Source organism: Trifolium pratense, linkage group LG3, assembly GCF_020283565.1.
Source record: "Trifolium pratense cultivar HEN17-A07 linkage group LG3, ARS_RC_1.1, whole genome shotgun sequence".
In the NCBI taxonomy this organism is placed as follows: Eukaryota; Viridiplantae; Streptophyta; class Magnoliopsida; order Fabales; family Fabaceae; genus Trifolium; species Trifolium pratense.
The window spans coordinates 38,841,383-38,867,914 of record NC_060061.1 but is presented as its reverse complement, the minus strand read 5'-3'; the positions used below and the strand labels follow the sequence as shown (position 1 = coordinate 38,867,914).

The 26,532-nt window shown below is 34.5% G+C and overlaps 4 protein-coding genes across 5 annotated transcripts; 2 read left to right on the top strand and 2 right to left on the bottom strand.

Moving 5' to 3' along the window:
* Nucleotides 1-4,126: 4,126 nt before the first annotated feature.
* Nucleotides 4,127-7,596, bottom strand: LOC123919022 (F-box protein At5g07610-like). The gene is made up of 2 exons (XM_045971245.1): nt 7,401-7,596; nt 4,127-5,478 (listed from the first exon to the last, which is right to left on the bottom strand). Exon 2 carries the CDS (start codon nt 5,424-5,426, stop codon nt 4,266-4,268), a length of 1,161 nt encoding a protein of 386 aa, XP_045827201.1. The 5' UTR covers nt 5,427-5,478; nt 7,401-7,596; the 3' UTR covers nt 4,127-4,265.
* Nucleotides 7,597-11,292: 3,696 nt separating this feature from the next.
* LOC123916534 (FACT complex subunit SPT16) lies at nt 11,293-16,784 on the bottom strand. The gene is made up of 2 exons (XM_045968007.1): nt 16,326-16,784; nt 11,293-14,703 (listed from the first exon to the last, which is right to left on the bottom strand). Exon 2 carries the CDS (start codon nt 14,689-14,691, stop codon nt 11,485-11,487), a length of 3,207 nt encoding a protein of 1,068 aa, XP_045823963.1. The 5' UTR covers nt 14,692-14,703; nt 16,326-16,784; the 3' UTR covers nt 11,293-11,484.
* Nucleotides 16,785-19,094: 2,310 nt separating this feature from the next.
* Nucleotides 19,095-22,403, top strand: LOC123916218 (protein REVEILLE 1-like). Of its 2 annotated transcripts, XM_045967621.1 has the most exons (7): nt 19,117-19,519; nt 20,807-20,947; nt 21,045-21,156; nt 21,291-21,352; nt 21,494-21,817; nt 21,875-21,895; nt 21,992-22,403. In XM_045967621.1, exons 1-7 carry the CDS (start codon nt 19,508-19,510, stop codon nt 22,259-22,261), a joined length of 942 nt encoding a protein of 313 aa, XP_045823577.1. In that variant the 5' UTR covers nt 19,117-19,507; the 3' UTR covers nt 22,262-22,403. The 2 variants fall into 2 exon arrangements, with proteins under 2 accessions (XP_045823576.1, XP_045823577.1); XM_045967620.1 differs by having other exon boundaries at nt 19,095-19,519; nt 21,494-21,895.
* A 1,187-nt stretch (nt 22,404-23,590) lies between these two features.
* LOC123916217 (expansin-A13-like) lies at nt 23,591-25,602 on the top strand. The gene is made up of 2 exons (XM_045967619.1): nt 23,591-24,438; nt 25,198-25,602. Exons 1-2 carry the CDS (start codon nt 23,669-23,671, stop codon nt 25,505-25,507), a joined length of 1,080 nt encoding a protein of 359 aa, XP_045823575.1. The 5' UTR covers nt 23,591-23,668; the 3' UTR covers nt 25,508-25,602.
* The last annotated feature ends 930 nt before the right edge of the window (nt 25,603-26,532 follow it).

Genomic DNA, 26,532 nt, shown 5'->3' with positions numbered 1-26,532 from the left:
GGGATCGTTCCCCAACCCCAGTTAGAGCAAATCCTCCTTCCAAGAGGGGGCACCCTAATCTCCCAATTGGAAACACTGGGATCCTCGACCTCGTAAAACATCTCCTTGTGGCCGCCGGTACACCCAGAGAAAATAGAGGGCGTCTCTCGAACCTCATTCGCTACCCACGAAATATCTACGGACAAATGCGGTAAGCCCTCGTCTGGCCTGGGTTGGTCGCCCTCCATCGAATACCTGAAAGCAGAGGAAGGAAATGTGAATTCGACATTCGCAACATCAAATCCACCCTTCCACCGCCAAATCAAGTGAAAGGGCGTGGATAATAGCGAGCGCGTGGTCGCCCACACGCCACGAACGCGAAACAATAACAAAGGGGGAAATCTATTCGAAAACCCTAAATACGAGCGCAAGAAAACCCAGACAAGGGTACACTAACAGCCTAAAGCTTTTTAAAGCGCTACACTAACGACCTAAAGCCAAGACTAAACATTCAAGTCTAAAGCATTATAAATCGATAAAATCCTATCCAAAGAGCCTTGATGAACCCTAAACATCTACCCTAACCAGGCAAACGAACCAAACAAACCATTCAAACCAGAGAAAGTAAAAGAAAACACTTACTTGATCGATGGAAAGAAAGGAAAGCTTCGGAGTAGAGAATGGTCGAAGGAACACGCCAAAGAGACAGTGAAACTCACGAAGCTTGCAGTTTGGAAGGTGGAGAAAGCAGGAGCAGGAGAAAAAACTAAAGAAAGGTTGCAAGGAAACTGTAAAGTTTCGAAAAATGACCCTTCCTCATATATATAGGCAAAGGCGACCGCATACGCCAAATCACGCCACCACGCATCTGGACCGTCGTTTTAATCCAACGGGTGTGATGGGAAGCGATCCAACGATCCAGAAGCGCCCTCTCAAAAAACCAAAAGGCGCGAAAATCGAACGGCCCTGATAAGGCCTCGAGATCCAAAATAACTCAAATAGCCACTCGAGTGCTACCTTGATAGCCTCCACACGTGGCGTAGGGAAACGAAACGACTCGTCCCTTCAAGTCACCTCCACCTGCACGCAAATCTCGCGAAAACCAACAAGCTATGATCTCGGAGGATAACGTCCAACGCGCTTGCCGAAATTTCGGGCGCCATCTATCCGAGATTTTCGGCAAAACCAAAGGAATCTCTTACGATACCTACGGAATTGGTAAACGCCCGAAACTAAACACATGCTCGCGATAAAATGTACAGTTCGACAATTGTGAATTTCGAAAGAAAAAGACTAGAAACGATCGAAACTGTTATTATTATTATAAAGGGCAAAAGGCCAGAGTACAGAGCAAGAAACAAAGGTACAAAAGACATGAACATCTACTGCTCGTTATCCGAATCAACCTCCACCACAACTACGGGTTTCGACTCCACCGTCTTCTGAGAACCCTCCTCGCCGCTAGAGGTTAGAGCTTGAGGATATGAATCCTGAGGTTTGTATACCTTCAAGAACTCAGCATAGTCTTCATCAATCTCGTCCAGGTCAGAAGAATCGGAAGAAAGTACGATCACTTCAAATTTGACCTCCGTAGAACGCTTCAAACGGGCAGATCGGCGAGGAGGATGAGACCTTGAAGGCGCAGTTCCCTTGCCTCTGCGAGAGCTCTTCCCCTTGACAGCTTCCTGAGTATTCTGCCTTTCCATCGTTGCTTGCCTAAAAACACGAATGAGGGTTAGAAAAAGCAGGAAGTACTTATAAGAAAAAGGTTGCCTCTTTTCAAGAAAGCCCAATACCTCCGTTAAAAGGCCCACAATAAATGAATGGGCGGCTGCAATTCCCAAAGATTGACCCGTCTGACGTACACGAGCTTCGGAGTTGACTGCCTTGGAAAATAGCATGGATTCCCCTGAAAGCCTTGACTATCAACCAAGCGGATCATAGGAGTTATCACTCCAATTTCCTCAAAGAATCGAGCAAACGCTCCTGAAGTGCCGTTTCCCTCGTATAGCATCAGATGGTGTGACTCCAAAGTTATTATCCTCAGTTAAGAGCATAACAACTTGGGGGGCTCCTGTTCTGGGCCGAGCTTAGAAGCTCGGTACACAATCCAACGAGCTTGTGTAGTCGAGCTGACCCTTACCCACCGGGCACACCATAAATGCTCGGGATACCAACGGCTACTTCTCCATGGCTTCTGTAACGTCTAGACACCGGAATGATGAGCATTAACTGCACATCATGGCTCCTTAGCCGTTTTTCGGCAGCCACTTGATGGCCATTAATGCCATCAAGGGCCTTAGCCCAGCGCTGGGGGCTATATATATGCATCTCCACTTCATTTGCAAGGTACGCATTATTTTAGCCAAGAAAACCTTTACACACTAACTGACTTGAGCGTCGGAGTGCCTGCAGGTACACAACCCCCCTCCGCTTCAACAGGGGTCTCAAACGCTCTCAACCACCGCAAACGCCGGCGAAGTCGCATCATTCTGGTCAACACGATCATATATACTATCTTGAAGAAAGAAAAAAAAAAAAAAAATATATATATATATATATATAAAAGTTATTTTCATAATAAAATATAAATAAGTTAAATTAGTTCCATATAAGCTATAATTATAAATTATTTTCATAACCTATCTCATAGAGCTTATGGAAGTTAGTTGGAACATGCCGTAAGTTTGTTTACAAATTCGTAAGTGTTTATATTGAGAGATAAATGTTTGTTTGAATTGGTTTATTTGACCTTATCTATTGGCACAAATTTTGTAATATTCTTTCAATGAACTGATCAAAACTACTTATGACATTTCTTAAAAGCTATTTTTTTTTAGCTTATTTTCATAAATTCTCAAAGATAAACAACATATACCTTATACAAATAAATAAAATAAAGGATTAACTTGTGCGTGCTTATAAAGATAAAAAACAAATATGTTATAAATAAATAAGATAAAGGATGAATATGTTATAAATAAATAAGATAAACGACCCCGTGTGAGAAAAAAAAGATAAATGAGGAATTTATTAATTTCGCATTTAATTATTATTAAGTCATGAACCAATACTTTTACTACATTTTGTTCCGGTCTGCGTATCGTTCACAAGTTAAGTAGCGAACTCAGTTCACATAATAGGTTGTGGACAATATTTTATCAATTTTTCTCATTTTAAAATATCTGCTACTTAAATAGCAAAAATGATACAAGTTGCTGGTCATATAAGGCCCAAGTGAATGAATGGCCTGTAGAGTGGCCTGTGATATTCCATGCTTGAAATTTCTCTATGATGTTTTCTCTTAAGGCCCCCCACGTATCTTTTATACCCAAAAATCTAATTTTGCTCTTGATAAAAACTTCGGTTCGCAGAAACCGAAGTTTTTTCTAGTTCAAATTCAGGAAAAATTTGGTTAACATAAACCGAATAAAAATTCGGTTAGTAGAAACCGAAGTTTTTATTCAGATCTTCTTATATTCTTCACGCCGAGCTCCACGCGAGGGTTGTTATTGGCTAATCAACTACAATACTAGGACATCGATGATAAAATAGGATTTGAGAAGAGTGAAACTGCTTGACCGAATAGGACAAGGAGTGTGAGCTAGCGGATCAGAACGATTTTTATGGAATGTCCATGATCGAGGTTGAAATCCCGACTCTCTTGTATGTGTGAGTTTATAATAAGCTTTATTATTTCGTCTATCTACCAAAGAAACAAGTATGAAGATTATCTGAGCATTTGAGTATCGCTATATATTTGAAGAATAAAAGGTATGAAGATTTGTACGGCCTTCACTACTTCTACAACTAAAGGTCGATCAATAGATTCATAATGAGGCTTTTTGACCGATACGTCACACTTTGAAACATATACTCCCTCCGTCCCAAAATGAGTGAGTCATTTTGACTATATACACTATTCACATATCTTACTTTGACTCTATTTTTCTACTAATAAATAAAAATAAATATTAGCATATAAGATGTTGTTGGATTCATCTCGATGAGTATTTTCAAAATATCATATTTATATAATTTTTACTATTATATTGACCAAGAAGACAAATTACTTGATGATCACACAAAAGTAAATACAACCAAATGATCAATTAAAAAAAAAAAAAAAAAAAAAAAAAAAGAGAGATGATAATGTCTAATTGTATCAAGTTTAAATGTACTTCAAAACACAAACATTCCTATATAATTGTTTAACAAGCAAAATGTGAAAATAACTATAGTAGCATAATTGAATTCTTTACAAAACAAAATCACCAAACCTTAATCTAAAAAGACAACTTTTCAATTTCTCCTATTGGTAAATTCAGCTCCATTATTTCTCCATTAGTTACCAAGTCCTTTCCTCTAAGCACATTGTGAGTCCCAAAAGCAAATGTAGAAAAAAATGAGCAGCAACTGAAGTTCATATCTTGATATGAATATCTACAAATTGATCTCAAATTTCTTGTATCAAAATTATAACCAACAACAGCACCTGGAATCTGCAAATATATAGTTTGTGCTTTTTCACTATAAGCAATAGGTGCAATCTTATAAGGCTCCCATTTAAATAAAGTGTCACAAAAAACTTGATGCTTGGAAAGAAAAAATTCATGCATGACACTATGAACTAATTTCCATCTAAGTTTTTTGGAATCATAGAATGGCCCAAGCCCAAGATTATGATTCTTCTTAAGAAGCTCCCAAATGTGAAAACCATCAAAATCAGTATAACAATAGTAAACACGTCCTCTCGATTCACATAAACATCGACGATAAGTCATCGTCGATTGCCATGACCAGTCTTCGAAAAAATTCGGCAGTTCTATCAACTCACAGTTGTTTTTTTCAACATTATACACCAATAAGTATCCACCTATTTCCCAATGAATTGAACCATTTGAGTAAAGAGGATGTATCGAAAGTTCTTTAAACTCGATTTCGGGCAAAGAAGGCAAAGTCAAATCGATATAATGGCTTACCTTGTTCCATTTGTTTGTGTCATCATCAGATGAGAAAATATGAAATTCTAGTCCATTAATCAATTTGGAAGAATTTTCTTCAATAAGCACAATCTTAAATTGATTATTATCATCATTAGAGGCTAAACCAACACTAACAACATATCCTTGTATACAAGGTTGAGGAATCATGGTAGATTGTTTTGTGAGAGGATTGAAGACATAGTAGCAAGATTGATCAATAGATTCAATACTATAACCTGAGAAGAGAATTAAGCCATTGCATGAAGCAAGTGTTTGGACAAAATTTTCAACTGAGAAGCTTAAGGAATGGTTAAGGAAAGTTCCACCTTTTTCATTCTGATTAACATCTAAAAATAAAACCTGAGATGATCCATTTTCAAACTGGTAGTGGCCAAAAAGATCCAAAATGTTATTGTCATGAGAAGAAGTAGTGGAAATTGTTTGAGAATTCTTTTGCTCCATGCATTCAGAGACAAGAATGAATGAATGAATGAGCTTATTGCTTTTTCAACACCTGTGAAAAGATAAATGAATTTGGTTAGTTGACTTGACTATAAGCTTGTGGAATTTTCTTGGAAAGTATATGGAATACATATTCTTTCACTTTTCTTATATAGGCAAATATAAAAATGCAATTTAACATTACAAATAACAATAAAAAATATCAGAGACAAAAACATCCAATCTAATTTTATTTTGCGTTTGATCTGCTAAAAAACAGGAGACTGGACAGGACAATTTTTGTTTCCACAAAAACTGCTTAAGGGACTGAACAAAATAGGCATCAAGGGAACAAAATATGCATCAAGGGACATGACAAAAACAAGAATTTGTGTCCACCACTGAACCACATGACAACTTTTTGTCCACACAGTACCACTATAAAAAATACGAAAATACCTATTTTATTTTCGAATATAAAAAAAATATTATCACCCTATCTTTCTTCGGTATAATTTTGTCTGGTCCTGTACTATCTTGTTCTGTCCAGTATTTATTGTTTTGCGAATCAAACACACTCTAAGTAACAAGACTACTCTAGCTTAACTAAAAAATTTAATAGAATAAAAATAAAATTGTCTATATTTAAGAAACTAATAATTTATAATTATAGAATCAATATAATGTACACTAAATATAGACGGATTCATTTTTATTCTATTAGTTTTGAATGCAATACTCAACAATAAGGCCCGTTAAGGTTGGTGAGGAGCATTGTTTTGAGGGAGGGAAATCGTGGTTGACAAGCCACTTCGAGGAAGCGACTTATGCCTTGTCAATCTAATTGTAAGGCTATACCTTAGAAAGGTTGCTATAGGGTCTAAGTAGTGAAACTTTTCGTTTAGTTGTCAAAAGATAGATAGAACCTTTAAAAATGAAATTGAGTTCCACGAATATGCAAGCTAGAATTATTTATAGATTCAAGATCGACTAATCCGAAGGGACCAATTTCACTGCCCCACTTGTGGTACCCCATTTAAGCCCGAGTTTATGGACCGACCCACCGAAATTGTCACCAAGAAATCGAACATGAGATCTTGAGAGAAATATACTCCAAGATCCTAAGCTAACACCACTGGGCTATGTTAATTTTACTTGCTTATAAGAGGTAAGAGAGAAGTGAACAATTGTTTCGTTTTTTTCAACAATGAGAATGCGAAAAGAATTATTTTGATTTTCTCCGAGAATCATCATCCTTAATTTGTTTTCATCATCTGTCAATATCACAATGATTCGGTCTAATAGTTTTTCATCAATTTGAAATAAACAAACGTTTTAGAAACAGGAAACAAAAAATATTTTCACAAAATAAACACCGCTTTAGTCTTTATAGTTATGCGCGGAGATATCCAGTTGGTCTGGTCTAGACTAGAATTAGTCCAGCATTACACCCTCTAAACCCAACATGGCTTGCCCAACCACATCCATGTCAGCAGAACATGGTGGAACCTCTCCACCAAGATATGAGCAGATTACTGTTTCACAAACTATCTAAAGGTAATATCTTGGCAGTCCATCTTATTGGGCCTAAACAGATCCAACCCAATAAGAGGACATTTGGCCCAGAGCTGGGGGCTATATAAGCTCTCCTAACTTTCACTCATTAATTTTCTCTCTCTTGTATCTCTGTGCTCTCATTTACTCTCTAACTTTGGCATCGGAGCACTTGCAGGTACAACCCCTTCCGTGGATCAGCTACTCAACCCGCTATCAACCACCTGTTCAACGGACTGTCAACTGGTCATCCACCTGTTCTAGTCAACAGTTAAGATCATCAGTTAACCCTAGTCTTTATAAATAGGCTCGGAGATATCCAATTAACCCAAAGAGAAATGTGAAAGACAACTCATACCTAATTCAGCAAAAACAAAATCGCTATAATGGTACGATAAACCTATCCTAGTAACACAAGAGAAGAAGAAAGAAAACACTAACCGATTACGAAATATGGAAACCGAACAATAAAAGCAGCAACTAATGCGACCGCGCTACGGTTCTCTCTTTTCTTCTTTTCCTTTTCGCGCACGTTACTTCTTTCTACGCAGCTCTCTTGTTTTGTTTTCGTTTATATAACTTGGTGTGGGCCCATTTGGGGAATGACCCTCCAATAAAAATGAAGTGGATCATGGAAGTTTCAAAGAAACTAACTTTTGATGAATTATCTTTCAAGAAACCCTTTTGATGAATTATCTTCCAAGAAACTTTTTTTTTTAATTGCATAATTTAGTGGATATATATATATATATATATATATATATATATATATATATATATATATATATATATATATATATATATATATATATATATATATATATATATATATATATTAATATGAGAACATCTCGTTAGATATAGTACGTATTACATGAAGAATAATCTTAACTTCTTGTTTTATCTATCATGGCTATACCAAAAATAAATTAATCCTAAAAATTCTAAACATACCCTTAAAAAAACAAATTTCTATATTACTGTATATATTTTAAAAAGGTATATACGTGTAACTTTTCCAATTAAAGAGTATGGTAGTATTTGGTCACTTTATGCTTGCTTTTTTTGTTTAATTAGTTTAATTTATCCTTGAAACGGTATAAACTATACTATATGAAGTTGATTTATGAGAAAATTATAAACATTCCCTCTAAAATTATAAACAAATTATGAGTAAATTTGACGAGAGAAGCCGTCGTATCATGTAGCACTGCTCTAAAATAATATTATTAATTCCATTTGAATAAAAAAATTACATTCCCTCTAAAATCATTATTATAAATCATATTCTTAAGGATCAATTTTCTTTAAGAGAAAATAAATAGATAAAAAATAATTATTATCAGTAAATTTTTTCTCAAATTATTAGAAGTCAGGGACGGATCCAGAAACTTACTATACGGGGGGCCGAAAATAAGAACAATTATTTTGACTCTTAAACATATATTTTTTTTTAGTTATTTTGATTCTCAAACCCTCAAATTTATCTTTTGTTTGTTAGTTTGGTCCTCAAATATGTTTTGTATTAGTCGATTTGTCCAAAACATTACTAATAATAGACAGATTTGAAAATATTTTTATTATTTCAATACACTGTATTGACAACATCTCATATATTTAAAGAAGAAATCATTGTTTGCTCTCCTCATATATATACTATTTTTTATGCGTGTATTTTTATCATATTATAATATTATTTTATGTATGTATAATACTCAACTAAAGTGTTATAAATAGATAGTTGAATTGAGACTTGATAATATATATTATTATATACATATATGAGGGGGAGGGGGGGGCCTTGGCCACTGCCTGCCCCCCTTTGAATCCGTCCCTGTTAGAAGTAATTAAGAGTATGTTTGTAACAGTTTTTTCATCTTTTTTAGATAATACTAGTTTAGAGACTCATGCATTCGCTCGAGTCTATGACTTTTATTCAATATTTAAGTTTATTATTATATTAAGGTAGAAAATTTATATAGACTCTACCAAAAAAATTATTTAAAATAAAATATTTAAAAATTTGTTAAAAAACTGAAGATTTTATATGGCACAAACAGGTCCCTAGAGGTTTCTATTTTTGCTTGGAGACTCTTGCGCAACAAGTTGCCCACAAAAGTAAACCTGGTGACTCGAGGCATCTCATTTTTCCAAACGCTCATTTTTGTGTATCCGATTGCGGTGGTGTTGAATCAGCTCAACACTTATTCCTTTCATGCAGATTTTTCAGCTCCATGTGGTCGCCGGTTCAGTCTTGGATTGGTTTCTCGTCAGTCGACACTCAACATTTATCAGACCATTTTATTCAGTTCATTTTCTCGTCATGTGGTCTCCATGCACAACGATCTTTCATGCAGCTCATTTGACTCGTTTGTGTATGAGTTGTGTGGAATGAAAGAAATCAGAGATTATTCAGAAATTCAGAGTGCTCCCTACCTCAACTGTTGGACAAGGTCAAACTTTATTCTTATCGGTGGTTGAAGACTACGAACTTTAATCTAGTCTCAAACTACCATAGTTGATGGTCGAGCCCGTGTATTTGTTTTGGCATATATTAGTTCTGATGTTGTTACTTGTTCATGACATTTTGTATTTTTTTTTGCACTCCTTGTGCTAAGGAGATTATTTGTTAATATATATTTTATTTTTGCCTTTTCAAAAAAAAATCTATAAATTTATTTTATTAAATCTATTGTTCCGTGTATTTTTTTAAATAATTTTTTTTTTGGGTCAAATAACCTAATAGTTGGAATTTCACCTTTTTTAAAATGAAAAAAATTAAGTGTTGGGGATCGAACCCCGACTCCACTCTTATGCGGCGATTTTCTCAACTTCTTTTATGTTATTGGATTGGGTGGTTCATATTTTTATGCGTAGATTTTCTGCAACTGAAAATTATTATTCGAATAAAATTACATTTAAGGGTAGAAAATCTAGAAAATTATTAAAATTGATGAGGAAAAATTAGGTAACTTGGTTGCAATTACTTTTAATATATTGTTAGTAATTTTTGTACTAATCTTTTTTTTTATGTCTAAACTTCTATAGTCATTTTATTATTTTTGTTTTTTTCTATAATTTTGTTTTTTTGACTAAACTATAAAACTTATGGGTCATCACCTAAAACTTTGAAACATGATATTTATGGGTTATCACACTTATATGTTTAACTTCAACTCTTCTAATCAATGACCTAAATCGCACTTGATATATCTTAATATATCCCCTCTCTACTTATTGAGCATAAGAAACCATTATTGGTGGGGTGGTGGTACTAACAATATTGAGTGCTTCACTTTCTGAATCTAGTACGAAATATTATGGTTAAATTCGTGTTGCAAGCAATTTCTTCTTATGTTATAACTTATAAGTATTTACCTCTTACCAGATTCTTTAGTCACCGAAATAGAAAGAATGATCAATGTTTTTTGGTGGGGTGGTGGTACTAACAATAAAGGTATATGGTGGTTATCTTGGGTAAGATCGGTGTGTCCCAAAGAAGATGGAGGTGTTCGTTTTTTAAACTTCCAAATGTTTAGTATGGAAATGCTGGCAGAACAAGAATGAAATTTTATCTCTAAACCAAACACATTTTGGTTCCTCGCCTATTCAAGGATAGATACTTTTCTTGATCCTCTTTTTTTGATTCTAGCATTGGTAATAATCCGAACTTGCTGCCCAGATTCATACAACAGCGCAACACCATGTTGCTCGCCGTGTGACATAGCAATGGCTGCCTCCAAGACAAGGTTATTTGTAATGTAATGTAGGTGCAAGTTTCTTTGCTACAGCTGGTGCAACAGGTTCGGGGTTGTTCAGACATGATCATTAAGGTAGATTTGTTTTAGCAGGCTCTAATATCGTCCATGGAAGGCTTAACACAATTGAAGGTGAACTCTAATATCGTCCATGGAAGGCTTAACACAATTGAAGGTGAAGGTATGGCTATGAAGGAAGATATGCCAGTGAAGTAATACAAAGGGACTCCTCTTATATCATGTTTGAAAGTGAGTCAAATTGTTATTAATGTTATTACATCTAGGCGACAAGATCCTCCTAGTTTACTACTTTAATTTCTAATATTAAATCTTTGTTATCAAAAGATGAACAAAACCCAAGATACAAATTTTTAAGGTCTCTAAAACTTCGGTGAAATAACATAGCTCCAAGGAAAATACATCCAGCATAATGTTTCACCCTTCAATGTTCATCCATCTACTGTTTTGTAGAGAAAACAGCCAACAGGAAAAAGACAAGAAAATATAAACAAAAAAAAGCACATAACCAAAAGAAAGATCGAGTAGCATGATGGAAATAAAAATAGCAGCAGTACTTAAAAAGACATAATAACCACGTAAGCATTTAAAGGACATACATTGGAGCCAAGGATTAAGAATTCCAGTCAAGCGGCTGAACTATATTAATGGAGAACCTAACTTACAATCATAAAGACAACTCGTCCAGACACAACTACGCAAATCAACAATACTTGAACATCAAAATGACCAAGAGCAAAAACCATAATCTATCTTAACTTGGGCCGCTTCGGCATGCTACTACTTAGGTTGCCTCGTGACTTACCAAAGGCAGCTTTTGCCTTCCTTCTTTTCCTGTCTTCTTCACTGTCAGACTCATTCCCTTTCTCCCTGTCTGCATTGCTAGCTTCCTTCTCCAGTTCTTCCCATGTCTTTCCTTTCTCTTCCTCTGAATCATCGTCGTCATCTTCCTCTGTATCATCATCCTCATCAGATGGAACTAGATCAGTCTCAGAATCCTCCTCTTCAGAATCTGATTCAGGTTCCACATCTGATGGTTCATAACCTTGATCTGATTCCTCCGAGTTGTCAGACTCTGAATCAGTAGCTTCCAAATTCAGAAACTCCCAGCCACCACCATCAATGAAGCTTTGAGGCTCATCTGTGATTGTCTTCAAGATCTGACGCCAGTTCAGATTCAGCCTGCTTTCATAATATTTTATGTCTGTTGTGTCAAGCCACTCCTTGATGCCATCAAGTGATGTAGAAGGGATAGAATCAATCCTGAGGACATCCCGCTTGAAGTCCTTAAATACAATTGTCATATCAAAGTTCTTCTGCCCAAGTCCAACCCTCTCCAGATTGACAATCTCAATCTCACTTAGGGTGACAACAAGGAAAGGAGTCTCTATCAGTTCAACAAGGCAGGCTGAAGTAGGGACAATAAATACTGAAGATTTATGAGGTACCCCAGGGAAGCCAAGTTCTCTGAGAGGTTGATCAAACTCCAAGTCAAGACCATTGAATTGTGGTTGTCCCCATAGATCATTTACCCGATTCACAAAGCTTTGAAATTCTACATTAATCTTGTTCTTCCTCTCTCTTTCTCTTTGTTCTTCTTCAAGCTCATCAGGATCATAAGCTGATCTCTTCCCGCCTCCAACATTCTGGACCATGTCCATTACCTCAACATAAAACTGAACATCCTTGGTCTTTTTATTTCCTACCATAATATGGTTGTGCAGATGAAAGTGCAGGAGTGTAATCATTTCATTTTCTGCCGGCTGGAAGAATGCATGTTTTATATTGGCAAACATTACATCAACACGCTCATCAGATCTGGTGGTAGAATATCGAAATCCATTCACATGAGCCTCAAGAGTGCCCGGTATCTTCCTTCCACGACCACCAAAAGCAGGGCGAATCCAAAGGTCAGGCAATCTTATTGGCTTAAATCTGTTGTTTGCAAGCTGCAGTTTCTCCTGGGTAACCAAAGTTGCTCTTTCAGCTCTCTCAGACTCCCTGGCTACAACTTGACGCCTGAGTGCTTTGATGGATTGCACAACCTCACTTATGTGCCTTGAATCCTTGGAGCGGAATGAAGCTTCCTTCAAATATATAGATCCTTGGAACTTCATTGAGTGTGAATCATGAGGACTGAAAGGAGTCCCAGGAACATTAAACATAATTCTTACATAGCAATTGCGATTGGTGTCCTGCTGGCTGGAAACCGTTCGAATGAAAGCCACATGGAAAGGAACCATACTTCCATTAATTGGCAAGAGAACTGCTTCATTCTTTTGATCAATCTGAATCATCATCTCTCTGGGAGGGGGAAGGTCGTTTATGTTCTTGTAGGCAACCAGTTCTGCAGAAGACCTGGAAGAGGAACGGCTGTCTCCTGTCTCATTACCACCACCAGCAAGTCGCCTAGCAGTTTCTTCATTTTTCTGACGAGCTAATTCTGCCTGATGCTGTCTTCGGAGTTCCTCTTTTGAAATCTCATGATTGTCTGACCTTAGAGTTGTCTTAGACATCAAGGACTCTGCGCCACTGTGATCAACCTTTGATTTAGGCTTTTCCTCTTCCTCGTCCTCATTGAAAGAATAAGCCACATCTTTTAAAGCTTTGGAGCTCATCGAAGTCACAACTTCCATCTTGTCTTTGTTGATGATGATTGTGTCAGCAAGCAAGAGAGAGAAGACCTTGTTCTTAGCCTTACTGTTCTCGCACTGCAAATTCTGAAATCCAAGCGACACATTGAATACCATGCCTTCTTTAACTATCTGTTCATTCTTAGCATTAATATTCAAACCTGACTCTCGAAACTCAATCCCAATGCCTGTCCCAGCAGACTTAGTCAAGCAGGAAACCATGTCAGGGGCATCCTTTTCCACAACAGAAACTGCAGCTTGATATGCAGCACTCAACTTGTTACCGGGCTTTAAAGAACCAATAACAGCTTCATGGGCTTTCAGAAGAACCTCATAAGCCTTACTTTGAATAGGGTCTGCGTCAATCAAGAAGGTCCTAGCTATATTTGAGCAGTAGCTCTTGTACCGGGCTCCGACAGCACATATAATCACACTGGCAGAGTCATAGTAAAGTGGCTCATCGTTGCTGACAGCACTGGGCTTAAGATCAAACTTCCCTCCACTCTGAAAAATCGGAGGGTAACAAATGTCAACATTATCTGCCTTCAGTTTACAGTTGACTTTGGAAGGTTCCAGTATGACTTTCTCAGTCTCCTCCATCAATGTAGAATGTAAAATTTTCTTCTCTTCGTCAATTACATTCTCAAGCTTTGTAACTACAAAGTTTTTCATCACACTGGTTGTGAGGTATGCGGCTCTCTTAATGGATGTAATCTCTTCATTACTTTTTGCAGCAAACAATGCAGAAAACCCATTTGCCACATCACTCAGATTAAATTTTGAATTTTTTAATTTTTCGGCCCATGCATCAAGCAATTTCCCTTCGGGTTCCTCTCTAGCTATGTGTCCAACGGTGGAAGAATCGTGGCCATCAGACTTTGACTGAACACGAATGGCACGAATAATAGCATCCATAAAAGAAGTTCCATCGTCATTTTTAGGCTTGACATGCAACACAATCTCCACACCAACTGACTCTTTGGCAGATTTTTTGACAGATTCAAGAATAGATGCCTTCTTTTGGCTGCACAGGATATGAATCTGTGCCTTTGTGAAGACCATTATAGTTTCCGGAAACTCAAACCCAAGCAGCCACAAGAACAGAGCAGTGGATTTCAGGTATCTTAGATCGTCTGAAGGTGGAGGACATGCAACAGCAATTGCATCAGAAGAGCCCCAAAGATCTGTCCTGCTTTCATCCCAATGTTTATAAAATGTCTTCAGTCTGGTTTGAAAGGTATTCAGATCAATAGTATAGGCCGATCCAGCTGCACTAGCTTTTCCATTGGCAGCTTGTGTGCTTCCATTTCGATGATCTGCCATGGTCTACTATTTCTAGGAAAAAAAGAACAAATGACAAAAAACATCGATAAGAAATTAGAAGAACAATTATAGATGTTGGTGAAACTGTGAGAATTTAGATAAAAGGAAGAAAGAAAATAATAAGAACCTTGAATATTATTGATACCGACTAATAGTAGATTGATACAAAAGACTAAAAACTAATCCCTATTTATAGGGATACATAGACTCAATCATAAATCAAAAACAAATCACAATAAGAATATATTTTTTTTATTTTTTAATAAATCATAACAAGAATAATACAAACAATATAATCCAAAGAGATACTCTAAAATTATAAACTGAGCCTAACAAATAACTTGAGATATTCTAACATAATATATAAAAGATATTATGAGATAGTTCCTTATTTTCTGACGTAGGCAAACTCCATCTCATTATCCTTGGGGTGCAGATTATGGATGAGTTAAGGATAAAAATATGATGTTCCAGTACAGAGGATTAAAATTAAAAATTATTTACATATCTTAACATATAACAGTTATATTTGTCTTATCAATCAAGTAATTGCAGTTACTTGAATTTCGGTATATATTTTTGCCATCCTCACCCAACATTTGAGCCTCAAAAGTAAACAAGGAAATTATTCAATACTGAAATAAAAAATAACACACAAACAGTATCAAATGGACCAATGCACACAGTCCCAATGCCCCAAGGAAATCTTAAGAGAGCAGAAAAAAAGTTCTTCAAATATTAGGTGTATATCAAGATAATAGCAAACAAAATATGTGTGCAAACTTTATGCATTACAGTGAATGGTTCTAGCAAATAGTACCTTACAGCAAAAGAAACTAGAAACAACTATTTAGAAGTAGCAATCAAGAACAATGAACCAGCTTTCGTTGTCAAACCTATATTCATTCACCCAAGATCCCATAAAAACCTTTATCAGTTCCACAGAATATACACTCTGAAAATCAAATGGGTTTCAAAACTAGCAAGTTTCTTGCCTAATATTGCAATGCAAAAGCGCAATGAACACCCTGATTACAAGAACTCTACATAAATTCCCAAATTCAACACAGAAATTTAATCAGTTTTCAATTTAACAAAACGTTCAAAATCAAATATGTTGATAAAACAAACATACTTTTAACAGCAAATAGAAGTTTTTTTACGAGAATCAGAAACAATAATAAAACATCAAAATCTTCTCACAAAATTAAATCCACTGATTCAGCCAAAAACTTCAAATTTCTACTATCACAAATTATTAAAACATCTTAACCCTAAAAAATTCCTCAGGCGAAATCTAGGGTTTCCGAACTAAAAAATTCCTCACACGAAATCTAGGGTTTCAAGGTTACAAGGTGCGCAAAAGAAATAGTACCAAAACGACGCCGTTTTCCACCAAAACACAGTAAGACAGAGGGATAATTTCTGAATCTCAGACTCAAGAAATTAACAACATCGCATCTTCGATTGAAGTTACGTTACAGTAATATATACACACACAATTTCCAGAACATCAAAATCAACCACCGAAAATCAAAAAATTAAAAAAAAAAATTAAAAAACCTAAAATATCGAGAAATTGTTTCTTGCGATTTGTGAAGAAGAACAAGATGGAGTAGGAAAAAATTAAATACCTGTAGTTAGAATCGATGGAAAGACTATTTTCTGCGATTCAAGCAAGTTGTTGAAATGAGCGAGCGATTGAAGAGTTCCGAGGAAGACGAATTTGATTTGGGAAATTTGTGCCCTAATTTTGAGCGAGAGAGTGAGAGATGAGAATGTTGTGGTTATGATGAATGAGTAGGGTTTTTATAGGCGTGAGTAGTGTCGTGGGGAACGAAAGAGAGAAAGATGGAAAGGGAGAGAGAGATGAAAGAGAGGGAGATTAGGGTTCATGTAGTGCTCCGCGATGGTTCATTTTTGGTTTTAAAGAAAAGAAGAAACCAGAGAGGGATTTTGTGTTTCGTCTCACGGGGACGAAATTGGGAAAAATATATATATAAATAAAAAAAATAAATGGAAAATTTGGAGAAATTGCGCCAAACTACCGCGGGCGAAATATATTGTGTGTGCCCTAGTCTCACCCTTTGACTGGGATTAATCAAGTTATCAACACAAGTTTTATTATAATAAAAAACAAAAAGATTTGGTAAAATTATTAAAATTTCAAAATAAAATTAATATTGCATAATAATTAAAAATATTTTGATTTTGATAAATAATTTATTAATATAATTTCAAAATAATTTTACTTAATTAAAGATGTTTCGACTACTCTCTAATCAATTAAAATTATATATCTCATATAGACATTTAATTCAAAATAACTACGGTATTAAAATGATAACAGCACTGATAAACAGAAATATATATCTGGTGTGCAACTATTAGCTTAATACTAGCTTAATACAGTAGATAGATAACAACAGCCAAGTGTTTAAGTGTTTTCCTTCTTTTTTTGTAGTTTGAAGGCTATTTAAAAAATATTTGTTCAAATAGTGTTACAACAAGGAATCGAACCTGAGATATCTTAGCAATTGACTAAAGGGTAAACTACTCGGACAGGTGACTATATATTGACATGTTTTGCGATATGTGCTATATATACCAAGCCATAGATAGAAATATATAACATCATCTTTAACCTTCAGCTGGGTTACTCCGACCCGTGAACCAAAACTTTAAATCCGACGGTTTCAGATCCATTTAAACGTCGAAAATAATAATTAATTGCCCGGAAACATCACAAAAATCATTTACAATACATTTATGATTTTAATTTTGATTCAAATGACCTAAAACAAAAAATCTAAAATCATATTTTCAAAAACTTGAAAACGATTCAACGGTTACCCAAACATCAACAAAGTTGTTGCATTTGATTTGTTGATGAAGTGGTATGTTCGTTCTTATTTTTCAACTTTGAATCCAGATCTATTAAGTCATAATGAACACAAATCTACTATTTTTTTTTTTAAACAGATCTATTATGTTTTGTAACTTTCTTTTATGTTTTTTCTCATCAATCAACTAGATTATAGATCTACACAATGAACTTCCTTTAATAAATCAGATTCGATCAATCGGAATGAAGATAAAGAAATATTTTTTTGATTTATTTGTAAACCCAAATTGATGATTATGATGGAAGAAGACAAGTTTTTATTTTTATTTTTAAAAGTAATGGAAGAAACCATTTGTTTGAAGTATTAAAAGAACAATGATGTTGTTGTGATGTTGTTGTAATTGATTTTCACAATGACAATTAAAATTAATAAAACAATTTAAACATGTTGGGTTACTTTTGTAACTTTTAATAAGTTAGAGACTTAGTTAAAATATTAATAGATGTAAAGATACATGGTAAGTAGTTTGTATGATATAATTTAAAGTGAGTCAACACTGCATTCTCATTGGTCAGATTAAGACTGCATCAAAACAGTTCAAATAAGGAATGCACCATAGCATTTTCCCTTTTACGGTATTAAACATAACAATAAAAAAAATAAACTAAAAAATTCAACCCTTGGTCGCTTTCAAAGAAGTACATGAATCAAGCTTGGCTTGGTTACAAACAACTCTATCCAGCCTTCTCTCCGTGTGTCTTAAACCCCCTTTACACTATTAGAGATAGAGAAAGTCACATGTTGATCATCAGAAGCTAAAACAATGGGATTCAAACTAATTCTACGGATACACCATAGATTAGGCAAAAGATTTTTCCTAGTGTTCATTGCAAAAAGTTTAAGTTGTAAACTACTAAACCACGTTTTAGGAAGGTCATCTAAACGCATATCCATGGTTAAGAGATAAAAATAATATCAGGATTGTGTCGAAAACCTTAAAACATTAGATTTATAAGCATTTCACTTTTAAAAAACATTAGGTTTAATAACCTGTTATTTCGTTTACCTACCCAAATAGAGATATGGTCAATCCCTATTTTAGTCCCAGTAATATAAGTGAAATCTATAGTCCCTATAAAAAATAAATTTCGTGAAAAATAATAGATAAAGTGAAAATATGATTCGTTATTTAATATTGTGAAAAAAATACTAGAATAATATACATTCTAAAACTCCTCAAAATAGAGTAATAATAAAGAGAAAAATAGTCCATAAATCTTAATTTAACCGATAAAAATGTTAAAATTGTTAGATTGAATGTCATAATCGTCGTTCGAACATTAATCTATCCACTTTATGTGTGTGAATTTTCAATTATTTATTATTTCCTTTATAAAGAAAAATAGATAAATAAATGGAAAGAATCATGACTTCATTATTATTATGTTGCAAATGACACTTTCCAACTCACTCGAGTCAGTGTGACACTAGATATACTGTTTGAAATTATCCACAAAATGATTCTGTCCCAAAATTTCAATTTAAAAAAACTAAGATAAAATTCAGGTGCTAAGGTGCAACACAAGTACGACACGAGTTCACAACAACTTTATACGTGAGCCACAAAATTCATTCAAATTCTCCATCCAGGACTAATAATAATGAAGAAAAATAAATAAATTAAAATAACAACACTTTAATTTGTGCTTTTTTAATTTTTTTCCAATCAACATCTGATGTGTCACCCCCACTTTTTTGCTTCTAGTATTTTTTTTCTCACTAAAATCACAAAAACTCTCTCATATAGTGATTTCATCATAAGCTTCTCAATCTATATGTTCTTATTCTGATCAATTCTGTAACCTCAACATCCATGCAATTGATTTAGGAGATTTAAATCCATAGGCAAAATTGAAGAAAGCTAAGAGGGGAGAAGGAGATTTTGAAGAGTGGTTTCTGAAGCTATATATATGGCGAATCAAGTATGTATTATATTTATATATTCTTTTGGTAAGGTATTGTATTTATATAAGAAGATTATGCTATGTTTTCTTTGATATTAATCATTTTATGATAATTTACTCTCATTTTTTTTTATTACTATATATTTACTCTCACTTTTATTGAACACTGAGATTGTGGTTGAGATTGAATAGTGATTGTATTTTTTTTTTTACCATTAGTTGAATTTGGTTCGGGGGTCAGTTCTGACATTAAATGGTTCCAACCCCTTCCCGGTTCGGGGTCAGTTCTGGCATCAAGTGGTTTCAGTTCCTCCCGATCGCAGAATAGTGATTGTATTTGTTATGATTTCCAGATGAATATTTACACTGGTTTTTTTTTAAGTATTAAATGTCATTTATATATATACATCCAAAATATATATCAATTGATGTTGAAATGGAATTTTTTTTATTTAATTTTTTTAGAGAAATATAAATTTATATTATTATTAATTAAAGTGGTACTAAGTACTAACAGTCTCTTATGTGCAAGTGCAACAACCTTTAGCACATGACCTCAGGGTTAGTATGGGTACAAGTTTTTAGCATAATACTTGCTTGTTCAAAAAAAAATGTTTTTAGCATATTAATTTTTATTCACACATCCTTATTTGAAACCTCTAGAAAGTTGATCTTGAAGTTATATTTTGATATTATTGATTAAAACATGATTTTTTTATTTATTTATTAGGATGTCTCTTTTTATATCATTTGATGTTATTTATGATTTGAATAAAGATTTTTTTAAAAAAAATTGTGCTTCTTTTAGAGTCCAATTTTTAAGATTAGAACGGAGCCTCCAAATTAGTTGAGACAACTTTGGGTACCAGTAATCAGTATCATAAACATTTCATGTCACCAACATGATTTGAACTATACTGAACTAACACCTTTAAAAACATTGAAAACGAGAACTTTGATTGTGTTTTTTTAGGTTACCTTGTGGCTAGAAATTCCACTCTTAAGGTGAATAAGTGGAGTGTCCGGTTCGAACTCCGACCCCTGTATATAAAACGCGATGTCCATATCAACCGAGTTAAGCTCACAGAGACACCTTAATTGTGTTTTGCTTACCCCTTAGAAATGAGTCAAATGACTAGAATTGAGAGATAGGATTACATAGATGAATAAATGATTCTGGTCTAGTAAGCTCTTAAAGTTATCTTAATTTTTTTTTTTTTGGTTTACAAGGTATCTTAATTTTTTTTAGTACTTCTTAATGATTACAATATAGATTATATTTGTTTTCTCTTTTTCTAAATGTAGGATCAAGATGGATTAACTTGTTTCAGTGTTAGCCCTTCAAACTCAATTGGAAATGGAGTTTCTTTGAATTCGGGATCACATTCTGTTACACATATTCAACTCAGCGATCACTTATCTTGCGCGAATGACTATGCTCTTAAGGTTCTCTATGGATTCCTGTGTCTTCATAGCAAAAAAATTCATGATTAGTGTCTTGTTTGTTATAATTAATTTATTAATTTACTTTCTACTTCAATAGATAAGGAAACCATATACTATAACAAAACACAGAGAAAAATGGACCGATGAAGAACATAACAAGTTCCTAGAAGCCTTCAAGCTGTATGGCCGGGCCTGGCGACGCATTGAAGGTACCATTGGTTTAATATTTTCATATATTAGGAAAGTATGCTTTGTAATGATTTATAGCTAAAAAGGGAACTAAGTAATTAAGGAGTATGATTATACTTGGTTTAAGCTTTAAGATTCGTTATTTTCACCACAGAACATGTTGGCACAAAGACTGCGGTACAAATTCGAAGTCATGCTCAGAAGTTTTTCTCTAAGGTTTATTCTCAGGCAAATTTTTTTGTAGCATCAATCATAAACAAAACAATGTTAAGATTTTGAGATAGAAGGGTTCGTCCGTCTATTTGTGCTTAAACTTCACTCTTAAGTCTTAACTTCGTTGTCTTGAATCCATGTCAGGTTCTTCGCGATAAAAGTGAGTATACAACAAAAACTAAGGGCTCAATTGAAATTCCTCCTCCTCGACCCAAACGAAAGCCTGTGCATCCTTATCCTCGGAAGCTAGTTGAGATGACCGATGATAGTAAAGGAATTTCAATCCCGAAAAAGGTAATGAATCCTATTTCTCTGAAGACATCAGATTTTGATCAAGAAAACCAATCTCCCAAATCAGTACTATCTACACCTGGTTCCGAAAGCCTTAGTTCGTCCGATTCAGATACAATAAATGTAAGTTTATCTCCAATATCATCGATTAGCTGTGTTTGCGCAAGTGTTTTTACATCTGCTGAATTCAAAACACCATCAAAGGAAGAAGCTAGGCTAGATGCTGATTCGGCTTCTGATGAAAAAGCCGTTATGGTAATTAACTTCCGAATCCATTTTATCTTATTGTCAACAATATCTTGATAAAATTATGCATGATTTACATATTCTTCCGTTTGATCTTATTGCTAGAAACTTGAGATTCTCACCAATGAAATAGTTTCTGCTAAAGAAAGCGGCATCATAGAAGAATCGTCTCGTCAAACTCTTAAACTTTTCGGGATGACTCTATTTGTAACCGATACTCGCAGAACATCTTCTCCAACAATTGAGGCATGCAAACCAATACCTATTAACATAGATTTTAGTAAGGTGGAAGGAAAATTGGAACTTCTAGGCAATAATTCACTATGTGAAAAATCAGCTATATCAAAGCTAAGAGTACGTAACAGTGAGACATGAAACTTGTGGTAAAGGGTTTGTGCCATATAAAAGGTGCATGTCAAAGAAATAAAATCACTCTTCAATATAACAATGATACCGTACGAGTTAGGAGCGAAACTCTTAATTTATTGCTTTGGGAAAAACCATAGCGAAGATGCGAGAAATAGACATCATCATTGAACGTGTACGGTGTATCCTAACATACATATGGTGGATGAACTAGTAACATGGAAGAGGGAGCTATAAATTTTGACATTTTTGTTTCGTTGCAAATTGTTCTGTTGTTCAAATGTCCAAAGCTTCCTTTTTTGTCTAGTGTTTTTGTTTTACAACTCTTTATGCTCAGTGGAAGTGTTTATGTTACATATATTTTACTACCAACAAAGGCACTCTTTACCGCCAACTCTATATAAGTTTCTTTTCACTATGTGTGGGATTTCTTGCTCAAAATATTCATAGCCTATATAATAAAGATTATTTTTCTATTTTTAAAGAGTTTTTTTAGACCTAGTCCCCTCCCAAGAAATAGAAAAAATAGTAACTATAACATTTCAAAAATTTAATATTACTATTTTTTCTATTTCTTCTTATTCAGTTTTACAGGTTTCTCACTCTTCATTATTCTAATTTTAGGATGATTAAGTAAGTGTTGTGGTTTGAAACTTTAAAGTTAGAATATAACATAACTACGAGTTAGGCTTTACAATAAGAGAATTAGCATTTCTAAAATTCTTCAAAATTGATGTGTGTTATATCAACGTGAACTTGTGGGACAAAAATACGACATCTTCTCTCTCCACTCACAATACTGAATCCGATGTATGCTAATAATATTAAAAAAAATAAAAAGTGTATATTTATTATAATTTTGTTAGCGAATTGTGTTTGAATAACATTTTCCTTCTTCAAACCTATAATAATAGAGAAGGACAAATAGAAAAAATATAAAGAAGATTTTACCTCATTAATGATATGATAGGGGTGACCCTGTCCAATGCAAAAATGAGCCTTGACCAAATTTGAAATATTACTTAAACAATGGTACATGGACATTCATAACATTTTCCTTTATTTTATCCATTAGATTAGATTATTAGTAGGATTAGAAAAACACCAAAACCAGAATTCTGCTGCTATGTTAGCTGTCAGCAGTAAATCAAATCAAAATACAGTTCTAGTACAAAGGGGAGGAGCATTCCAAGCCGTCCATGTATGCTGAAGGGGACCGCACTCACCCAAAAAATCGTTATCTAAGTTCCCATGTGAACCACAAACGCTGAAATCCAACATTACTAAACTGTTTTTTTTTAAATCAAGTATTCTCTGCGTGCTCGACTGCACAGACTAATGAGATCTATTTAAGTAGTCGACCTTTTTCAATAAATGCTTCTCCACAAGCAGTGTCCGAATCAAACTTAGGACCAAATGATTAAGGTACACTATTTTTTTTTAGTAAAAAAACAAATACATTTTTCTTCTAGTAAATTGCAGTACACAGTGACACAAGTGTCAGTACTCAAGAACTCAAGTAATAAAAAATTGAACGAAGGTTTGAAAAATGATGAACAAACAAGTTCTTCTAGTTCTATTTACTACTCATTCTTCACTCTCAAATTCTCAACCTCTATAACTAAAAACAAACACAAAATGTCACAGCGTGTGTTAATCTCAATCTCAATTTACATTATTACCCTCCAACTAACTTCATCATCTACTACTTCACATTACTTTTCGCCATCACCACCAGCCACACCATTCTCCGAATCTTCCCCCGAACCACCCTCCTCCACTGTCTCCGATTGGCTCTCCGCTCACGCCACATACTACTCCGCCACTGATGACACCAGAGACGCAGTAGATGGAGCGTGTGGCTACGGAGACACTCACAGAGACGGTTACGGTATAACGGCATCAGCTGCTCTGAGTGAAACTCTATTCGTGCGTGGTCAGATCTGTGGTGCGTGCTTTGAGCTTCGATGTCTTGAGGAGGATGTTCCTTTTGATCGTCGGTGGTGTGTCTCCGGTAAGTCGATTGTTGTGACTGCTACTAATTTCTGTGCTCCGAATTATGGTTTTGATGCGGAGAGTGAAGGTGGACATTGTAATCCTCCTAAACAACATTTTGTGCTTCCGGTTGAAGCTTTTGAGAAGATTGCTATTTGGAAAGGGGGTAATATGCCGGTGAAGTATCGCAGGTACACTGCTCATTTTCTTTCTAAATTTTGAATATTTTATGAATGAATGAATGTGTGACAAGACAACTATTAACTTGTATTACCAAGTTTATTAAGTGCATCGCGTGTGATGACTAGCTCAACTGATTGAACTAATTAAGTTAACGGTTAAAAGAGTTGGGGTAAGCTTAATCATATCATAGGTTACCATTTGGGAGACCAATTTAAATAATCAATGATTAAAATTAAAATCATATGATAGTACCCAAAAATGATCACTATGAAACCAACGGATACATTTTTCATTAAAAGGAAAGCTGCCCTACCAAAAGTATGAGCAAACCACCGAAATCTTTCCTTTGTATGAGATTGATTACTTACACATCATTCCCCTTTTACAAGAATAAACTTACAAGTTATATTCCTTAATACTAATACTAAGTATTAAAAAGTCTTTGATTTTACGAACAATAAATTGATTCAAATGGTATGAGACTTTAGTCCTTTATGCTGGTGGTCAGAGATTCAATCCGTCTTATACTAAAGGAAATTGAAAACTTCATATATAAAAAAAGTCTTTGACATGCAATTAAAGATTGAATATGAAATTAATTTTTTTAATGTTTAGATTTCTTTTTAATTTGTTTGAAGCTTTTCTGCCTGAAGTAAATTTATACTGAAATATATGTAGTACATCATTCTTAACTTTCATTTTCTTCAACTTCCAAGTCTAACATTTCTTAAAAATAAACGTGATTTCGATGGTATTTTTTGGAGCAGGATAAAGTGCATAAGGGAAGGTGGAATGCGGTTTACGATTACTGGTTCCGGCATCTTCAATTCAGTGCTGATCAGTAATGTGGGTGGCATAGGAGACATTGTTGGTGTCAAAGTTAAAGGTTCAAGAACTGGTTGGATTTCTATGGGTCGGAATTGGGGTCAAAACTGGCATGTAAATGCTTTGCTACAAAACCAACCTCTTTCATTTGAGGTCACTAGTAGTGATGGGGTAACCATTACATCTTACAGTGTAGCTCCCAAGAATTGGAGCTTTGGACAAACCTTTGAAGGCAAGCAATTTGAGTCTTAGAAAAAGCATAAGAACTTAACTTGTTTCAAAGGACCATAAATTAGGATTATTATCAGTTTTGATCAGTTCAACATGACTTCTTGTCACATATCCTATTTTCCGAGTTTGAGGGAATGAAATAATAGGTTTTTTTAGACATAAAAACACTTTATACCTACTGATGATAAACACTACTTAGATGACAAGAGAAAAACTAATTCTTATAAATATGATCATCTAACTTCAAAATTTCATGAACCAAATTACAACGAATGTGAGTAAAGTTCCAATAATGATTGTTGATATGTTGTTGAAGGATTCCTTAGATAGTGTGGTTGATTGGAGGTTGTTGCGGCATATTCGTCAATTGCTCACTATGGATTGGTAAATTAAAGTTTGTTACTCGTATCGCAAAGCTACTAATTCTTGTGTTGATACCTCTGTTAATATTTCGTTGTGATCATGATCCAATGATGAGCCTGTTTGTTTCAGATTTTTCATCAAATTATGAAGCATTAAGAAGCATTTCACAATTATGAAGCATATCAACAATGTACATCACGAAGCATCATCACAACAACAACCTTATTTAGATAGTATCACAAATTTCAATTTTTAATTTGTATGAACAAATTGGAAGATAAACGGTGAACAAAGAATAAGAAATTAACAATTAGAAAAGAAAAAAATTTGAGCAATTAGCAACTAACCTTGAATTTGTTTTTCCTTTTCTTGGTTTTGTTTTACCCCTTTTGTTTCAGAGAGAGAGAGAGAGGAGAAGTTCACTCTGTCGGAGATAACAGTGGTGCCTGCGTGGGAGGGAGAAAGTTTGTTCAATGAAGGGGCCGAGAACGTTACTAGTAGTGGAAAGGAGAAGTATTGGAATATTATTAAAATTTTTGTTTGGTTACAAACGAAAGTGAAGTGGGCTTATCAGACTTGGCTATTACTAGGCTTGAGCAACGGACTGATTTATTTTTTCTACCCCTATATTTATCTATTTGCCCCAACATATTTTAAAACATTCTCATTCTACCCTTATATTA